Source organism: Hoplias malabaricus, chromosome 7, assembly GCF_029633855.1.
Source record: "Hoplias malabaricus isolate fHopMal1 chromosome 7, fHopMal1.hap1, whole genome shotgun sequence".
Lineage (NCBI taxonomy): Eukaryota > Metazoa > Chordata > Actinopteri > Characiformes > Erythrinidae > Hoplias > Hoplias malabaricus.
In genome coordinates, this window is record NC_089806.1 from 37,733,157 (window position 1) to 37,741,811 (window position 8,655).

At 37.8% G+C, this 8,655-nt stretch overlaps 1 protein-coding gene across 1 annotated transcript; it reads right to left on the minus strand.

Moving 5' to 3' along the window:
- Positions 1-1,130: 1,130 nt before the first annotated feature.
- Positions 1,131-6,293, minus strand: LOC136702737 (cyclin-dependent kinase 5 activator 1-like). Its single transcript, XM_066677880.1, has 3 exons — positions 5,656-6,293; positions 1,390-1,491; positions 1,131-1,158 (listed from the first exon to the last, which is right to left on the minus strand). The coding sequence occupies exons 1-3, from the start codon at positions 6,291-6,293 to the stop codon at positions 1,131-1,133; spliced, it is 768 nt and encodes a 255-aa protein (XP_066533977.1).
- Positions 6,294-8,655: the final 2,362 nt, after the last annotated feature.

The following is an 8,655-nucleotide window of genomic DNA, read 5'->3' on the forward strand; positions in this document are numbered from 1 at the left end:
ACTCAAAGCTTACTTTCACGCAATGACTGTGATTCATGTCTTACAGTTTCAAGCAAAAATAGGGCCCTGTTTACCCAAACGTGCATGTCATCATCAGCTCACCTTATCGTTACTAATTAAGCTATTCTACTTATACTTCAACATTTCCTTTTCTTTTTCCTCTTTACTCTTTTCTTCATTATTCCCTTTTATTTCCTTCATTTCTCTATTTTCTATGACTATAGTTAAAAATTTAGAACGGAGAACTTTATCCAACACCATTATCAACACAACACTGCATACACTAATGAGTCTATCTCGGTGCAACCCTTCTGCATCAGACAGCCCAAACACCCAACCAGCGCTCAAATTTGTGAAAATCTCACCTTCTATTTGCCGGCTTTTAAGCGGTAGTTCGGATGCAGGGGTCATCTGAAGCAAACAGGTCACAGCTCAAATCCCATCCTCGTCGCCAACTTTGTTGTTAACTCTTGCTGTGTTGTGAAGATAGGTGATGGAAAAGAATCTCCGCAGACACGGTTAAAAGTGTAAATACATCTTTATTTACCAAAACAGTGTCTTACGGGTTCTTAAGGATCCCGTGAGAGGGTGTTCAATTTAAAAGTGGGAGGGTGTAAAATTAATAGTGTCCTGCCTCACTGACAGCTTATCCTAAACATCCCTCTCTGTAGCGCACATACATATGTCCATATGGCTGAGCATAAAAACACACTGAACATTTCTTAATACTGTCTTATGAGGCCGTCTGATAAATATACCTCACCTTCATGAACCCTTCTCTCAGCAGACTCATATCAGCTGAATCGTACCAACATTCATTATACTTTTAGAGTTTAAACTTTATTTTTAACATTCAGTCTGACATATCTGATACCCTTCTCTGTCCCACACCTGTAGAACCCATCTTCATCGCTCAGGTTAGATATGAGCAGAGAGAGAGATTAGCAGGAGAATCCTCATTAGACCACGGTATGTAGTCTGTCTCTGTAGTGACCATCAGGAAATGCATCAGTCCAGGTTCTCCCAGTGTCCTTAACTCTCCGGGTTAACGTCTGAGGTTTGGTCTCTGGGTCAGCGAGCGCAGGAGCAGGGCAACAGTACTGACCCACCCATGTTTCCCATGATTTCTTTTAACTTCTTTTCACCTGAGAGTGCAGCCTGCACAAACACATAAAGAAGGGCTCTTATCTTTACATATGAATAAGAAAATAACACACAACACACACCTTCTACCACACTGCCTTTGTTTGTGTGTCATACTCCCTTTGGTTTTTAGGAAACCTCAACAGACAAACAGTCATTTCTGCTTTTTCACAAGGATTCATTTAAAGATAATAGCTAAGAAACTCAGATGTTTATTTGCTGTATCAGATTTTCAGTGGATCATACATTTCCACACACTTTATTAGTATTTGTTGTATTCTAAATTTAAGCTTGGGGAAGCATAGCACAAGCTTCTGACGATTCTCTTCCACATTTATCTCATTCCTCCTGAGGGAACTGCTGTATTTCAGTCCAATGTTTTTGGCCTCCATGCTCAGACATGCTTTATCTTTTTAGTCCTCCACATTTTTATATGGGATTCAGGTCGGGATTTTTGTGCTGTTCACTCCAATGCATTCACCTTGTTACCCTCTGGCCATTTTGTCACTACTTAGGATGAATGCTTAGGATGATCTTCCTTCTGGAAACTCGTGTGACCAAGTTTCAGCTTTCTAGTTGTGGGTCAGTGTCGGGTCAGTATTAAATCACACTAAATAATCTTCCACAGTTTCTCAAAATTGCTTTACAGACATAATCAACTTGGAGTGTGTATATTTTAGGTTTTAAAATGATATAAATCAGTGTTATCACAGAGAGAGGAAAGCCAAATACAGTCGGTATATACAGGTTTAGAGCAGAAGCAGTAAAAGTGGCTCCCCCTTGTGTTGATTTAGAGAAAAAAATCATCTGCAGACAATCTACATTTAGTCCAAATATTCTGTCTCTGTGGAATGCAGCACAAACATCAGACTGAAGTGTATTCTGCTTTTTTATGCAGAGCATACAACAACAGTCTGTTTCATCCTCTCTGCAGTGAGCTCAGACCTTAAAAATACAAACGTTTTAGAGCCCCTTTAATAAATTTATTCAGCTACTCTAAGGTTCACCCAGTGAATGCCAAGCTCTGGTTTCCTACCCTCCTTCAAAAGCTACATAGTGCAGTTTCTGCAGTGCTGACCCTGGAGTAACAACAATAGAGGCTCTGTTCTCTCTGTTACAGTTCAGTGAAGCATCACAATGATTTTGATACTGGAATTTTAAGGTAAAAATATAAATGTACTGTTCCTTTAAAGGCAGTGTATCAAAAGCTTAATAAAAAATAATAAATAAATAAATATATATATAATACTCTGCATTAGTCATGAGGTAAAAAAACATTTGTGTGTGCACTAACACGCCACAGAGCAAAAAAACGCAGTGTTTATATCCGCCGGTTTATCTCAGGTATTACAGGTCCAAAGTCGACGGTCAGTGTACCAAATTTAAGCATCAAGTGTCCGAAAGAAATGGTTATTCCAAACGTCAGAACTCATCCTCAACTAAACCCCAAAACATTTGTGTCTCGAATCCTGAAGAACTCAGAAGTGACTAACACAAAATGTATATCAGCGCTGACCTTTGTTTGTCGCCTTCAAAACGAGACCAAATTTGAGTATTTCCATCAAACCATTCGTTAGTAATCCTCATGTTTGTGTAAAGAGTATTGTCAATAAAAGTACAATAAATAATAAAAAAATAAATAAAATCTGATCCCCACACCTTCACTTCACTTCACTTCACTTCACACTTTTTCTCTTTTAGACTTTTTCAAGGCTAAAGAGGAAAATGATTCGGGATTTGAAATGACTCTGCAGACGTCAGACTCATGGCTGTCTTAACCAGCCTTGAGACCCTCAAGCGTGGTCCAGATAGAACAGAAGTTCTATTTTAATTTTATCTCTTGTAGAAAACTATAGATTAAGAAAAGCTGTAGTTTAACTCTAGCAAAAATTCAACGCCACACCCAGAGCATGAAGGAAACCTTACACCTCTGACCCTCAAAGGGACGACAAAGCTTCCGGACCGGCAACGAAGAAGACGGCTTTATTTTACACTAGAACATACATCCTTAGTGAAATAAGCAGTGAGAAGCGTGGCTGAGCATTTCCCCTTAAGAACGTCTGCGTCCCAAAGAAACAGTCAAATGGATGGATTCAGATAGCCAGGGATTCTTATGTCATACACCTAAGGAATCAATCCTGCTGAGATTCACGACTGGGTTTTGAATGATGTTTTGGAAAGATATGTTAGTAAAGAAAGTGGCACATCTGTGTGGGTTTCCTCTGGGTGTTCTGGTTTGCTCCCATTGGCCAAAAACACATGCTGGTAGGTGAACTGGCTCCTCAAAAGGTCCTTTGATGGACAGTCGCCTTGTCCAGGGTGTGTTCCTGCCTGAGCCCAATGATCCAGGGTAGGCTTTGGACACTGAACTGGATGAAGCAGTTATAGAAAATGAATGAATGAATGAGTGTTTTTGAACACTTGAGACTACTGAAGAATATTCACACCAGCAAACAGGTTTTAAAGACTTTTATTAGTTACAATACAATTACCATTAACACTAACACAGTCCATTCTCCTATTTATTTATTTATTTATTTATTTATTTATTTATTTATACACAGTCCATTAGGGCAGACAGCATTATAATCCCTCTCTTTGTTTTATTGAAAATAAACTGTTCTCTACTTTATATAGTTAAACTCATATGAAATATAATTACACACATCACAAAATTGCAGAATAAAGTTGTATAACAGTGTAGGGTTTATACAAATTTAATAAACTTTTTTAACAATAATTAAATACACAATTTAATCAAAGTTTATAATGTGAAATTAAAGTGTTTATTTTTTTATTTGCATTAAAATCTAAAACAATAACTGGTTTAAAATTGCGGTCCTTGTTTCTACACTCATCTGCTGGTCTACATACGTTGTTTACTCCTTTTCAGCCTGTTGTTCAATGGTCAGGGCCCCCACAGAGCAGGTATGATTTGGGTGGTTGATCATTCTCAGCTCTGCAGTGACAATGATGCAATGGTGCTATGTTAGCGTTTGTTACACTGGGACGAGCGGATCAGAAACAGCAGTGCTGCTGGAGTTTTTATACCCATCAGTGTCACTGAGAGCAGCCCACCAACCAAAACAGTCTCTGACTTTACATGTACCAACATTGTAGGTGTGTCTAATCAAGTGACCAGTGAGTAGATGTATTTAAATATTCCTGCAGCACTGCTGTGTCTGATCCACTTGTACCAGCGCAACAAACACCAACTCACCAATGTCACTGCAGCGCTGACAATGATCCACCACCTGAATCATACCTGCTCTGTGGGTGTTCTGTGGGGATCCTTACCAATGAAGAACTGGGTGAAATGGGTATTAAGAAAGTCAAGAAACTTTCTGTAATTGTAGAACTACAAAGTGCTCCTGTATGGACAGTGGAGCTGAGAAAATGGGCAGTGAGTGCAGATACAAGGAGGTCAGTTTATTTTTACGGCTGGACATTGTTAGGTATTTATTGCACAATTTAAAAAAATGATTATAATATTTACAGTATTTAGAGTATTTACAAAAACCTTTCCAGAAAAGCTGGGACATTTTAAGTAAAACCAAGAAACTATAATTTGTTCATTCCACTGAAGCTTTATGTCACTGACAATGGCACAAAATAATTAAAGCCTTCACAGATAAATTGAATTGTATTTTGTAAATATAAACAATGTTAACTCCTGCATTACACTCCGAAAACTTGGGTCAAAGGCCTATTTGCCACTACGTTACATCACCTTTCATTTTTTAACACTGACATTGAAAACTGAAAGAACAAAAGTTGAAGTTTTGCAAGAAGAATGTTGTCCCGTACATGCTCGATATAAGATTAGAGCTATAAAAGGTTTTAATTGAAGAACGGGCAAGAATTCCTCTAACAAACCTGCAGCAACTAGTATTATCAGTTCCCAAATGACTAAACAGTCAAAGATAATGCAGCACTAATTACAGTGAAAGATGATGCAACACAATGGTAAACATGGTTCCAACTTTTTTGGAGCGTGATGCAGATACACATTTTTATTGTTTATAATTGTATTGCTTAAAAAATACAATCACGTTGGTCACTGGAGTCTTTGCTTTGTGCTTTTGTCAGTTAAATTAATGCTTCAACAGAATTTTAAAAATACTGATATTGTTTTTTTTACACATTAAAAACAGTCCAAACTTTTGAGGAGACAAGGTTATACACAATGGGCTGATGTCTGATCATCTCTAACTGATAAAAGTCATTAAAGTCTGATGATCAAAGACGGGAAGCCATCTCTAAGTACTCTCCATATGGAGGTAGTGTAGAAAAGGAGGAGGAGCATGAGGAGGAAGGGTTCAACTCCTTCTGTGAAAATAAATAAATAAATAAATTGTTAAAAAAATACCCACATATTAAACTGCACGAATATCAATACATTTTAAAAAATTGTGTTAAAATGAGGTTAATCTATGCACCACCTCCAGTGCCCTGCTATCCCCTCTCAGCACATACCTACGCCAGCTTCTTCAGTTGTCCTTCTGGTCCAGCAGCTCAGCGAAGACCTCTGCGTAGTAATCTGGGTCGGTGTTAATCCTCATCATCTTGGCACTCAAGCGGTTGATGACGTCCAGAGTGCGTCTCCAAAAGGCCTCCTTGGTGTCCGTCACTACAAAGTAGCTCAGTGGGATCTGGTTCTCCTCGCAGATGTAGCAGTACGAGATGAAAAGGCAGGTGAGCAGGACGGCCTGCAGCTCCTCCAAACTGGTCAACTCCGCTGAGACGACATCCCGGCACATCATGTAGAGGAACACCACGCTGCCCGGAGTGATGAAATGTTCGCGGTGCCACCCGTACAAAACGAGGCGAATATCCACCGAACAGAGCCACATCTCTGGGTCTGTAGGTCTGAGACCTGGAATCCGGCTGCACCTACGACACAGGAAAAGCCCAAAAAACTTGATCAGATCATCTGCAGATACATCTGGATAAATACTCACTAAATCCAGAGCTGCAGAAGGGCTATCCCATGGTTCCTCCAGGTCCTGGATTTCCACATCATACGCAGAGACCATCTTCCTCGTATCTGGAAGAACAGCTGGTGAGAGATGGTGGATGGAGCACTCGATGTCACTCAGCTCCTTTTCCTCCTTCCCTCTGCTAGGGAAACACGAGTAGCAGCAGCCCATGGTCCTACGCTATTATATGGAGACTGGAATTAGCTCCTGTGGAGAAAAAAACCCACATATGAACACTGTTTCTTAGCATCAGTCATCCGCTAAACAATTATGAATAGCTAACCACAAGCTAACTTAACTGCAGTATTAAGCTATTGGGTTATTTAGATTTTAGCATTACACAATCAACTAGCCATGTATGTTGATAACTACCTATCTGAATAGCGTTTACAGTATATTCTATCACTGATAGCAAGGAGACGGTGGACCACTGTTGTCCCACTGAGGGCAAAGTTGGAGGTCCACTAGTGTTTTACACAGCGTTTTCTGGGCGGACCACTGGTGATTAAACAGAATTTTAGAAAAAATGCCACATTTTAGCACTTTTCCATTCACTGTCCAATTTACATTTTTCCTTCATTAGATTCTTTTGTTATTCTTTATAAATAAGATTAGTAAATCATTTTAATCCAGCACAGTGTCAACATTTTTAGTATAATCATTTTATATCAGGCTTATACTCATTATTATATCTCTCATAGTTGTTGGTAATATTTGTATTAGTTCGTTTTCCAGAATAAAAGTCCCTGTGAATTTAAAATCTGTTTGAGGAGATTATAAATGAGTTATATCCTGTACAGGACAGTAATCTGAGTGGTCCGATGGTGGACCAGCAGTGGTCTACAGTCAGTGTTGTGCCAGCCTTTTTATGCCAGTGGACCGATATATGCTCGCTGTCTAGGATTACTAATAAAGAAGTTTCTACAGTAGTTGCAGGACCATTTACTAGCACTATTTTATAATGTGTACGTTATTTTCAGCACGTCAGCTACGTTGCTTGCTCAGTAAAACTAGATAGACACAATTAAGGCAAAAAAAAAAAACAGATAAAAACTGCAATATGTGGCCTATTCCATGAATTTAAAATAAAATACTGGCTGTGGTGCACTGGTCTGTTGCCGTTCGGAGGACATTTTCAGATTTCGCTCCTAACCTTAACCTGTAACCGGTGTCCCACTATTTACTGGTCTCCGGCCTGTATGTCCCGCCCACTGCGCGGTCAAGCCATCCAATCAGAAATGACCTTTTTCATTGGCCGTTTTTGATTGGCTGAAACTGAGGCACTTTGTAATAACTGTAAGTGTGGAGCAAGCTAGTGTGCTTTCAAGAAACCTCCTTACTCGCTCAAAATACTTTGACAAGCCATCCAATCAGAAATGACCTTAGTCATTTGCCGTTTTTGATTGGCTGAAACTGAGGCACTTGGTAATGACTGTGTGGAGCAGCCACTTAGCAATACCCTTGTAACTGTTTAAAATACCTTGGCATCCAAGTAAACATCAACAACCATCTGTTAAACAAACCCTAGACACGTATGTTTTAACTTACCGCAAACATTAACCAATTATAAGCTATATTATGAACTTTAAAAATAACAACGAACAGCTAGTTACAGTGGTTTAAGTTTAGAAACATCATTAGCCAGTTGTTTAAATTCAAATGAATGTTCGTTCACAGTGCGGTGTCGCTCCTTTAAATCAGCAGGTACCGTTTAAGTGAATAAACTGGTGTTTAAAACACTCACCTGTCGGTTCAGAAAGATGCTGGAAGTTGTGAGAGAGGGTGTGATGAGCGGGTTTCTGTAGGTTCAGAGAGATGCTGAGAGTGAGAGGTGAGAGTTTGATGAAGACGTTGGAGAGAAGGTGGAGATCGTGTTTGTTGTTGTTTGATTTCTGTGATGGAACGCTGATGATGTCATTTCAGCGGAGCTGTTTATTTATTTACAAACCACCACAAAGTAACACCATTTTATTTATCTTTTATTTCATTAACGTCCAAAAATTAATATCACTACTATTAATAATGATAATAGCGATAACAATCTTTAATGAACAATAGAAACAATAATAACACAACAATTATTAATAGTGACAATTATCACATAATCGTCATCACCATCAAATAAAACACGACCAATAATATTATTAACAGCAAAACAGCAACAAGAAGTGTTATTATTGTTTAGTTTAATTGATATAGTTTGATATACATTCTCATCATTTAGTTTTAATGTTCAGTAATATTACTATTATCAATAAAACTGCTCATTAGAATATTTATTTTTTGTTTTATTCATAATAAGAAAAATATAAATATATAATGAATAATATAATCATATATACAATAATATACATTTTACATACTTATAATTATATAATATATAGTATTTTGTATATATAAAAAATATAATATTATTATTTAAAAGATATTTTTGCAATTTTATTTAACATATTTATATTATCATTAATGAAAAATATTAATAATAACAGTAATATTATTTACAGTAATATAATCATATAATTGTCATCACCAT

Bases quoted from the DNA above. Each gene is read 5' to 3' on its own strand.
- LOC136702737 (XM_066677880.1), bottom strand. From the start codon at position 6,293: ATGGGCTGCTGCTACTCGTGTTTCCCTAGCAGAGGGAAGGAGGAAAAG. The intron at 1,492-5,655 runs GCTGGACCAGAA...CAGTTCCCTCAG, and splicing joins GCAGAGGTCTTCGCTGAGCT to GAGGAATGAGATAAATGTGG. The intron at 1,159-1,389 runs GTATGATCCACT...GTGTTTGTGCAG, and splicing joins CTAATAAAGTGTGTGGAAAT to GCTGCACTCTCAGGTGAAAA.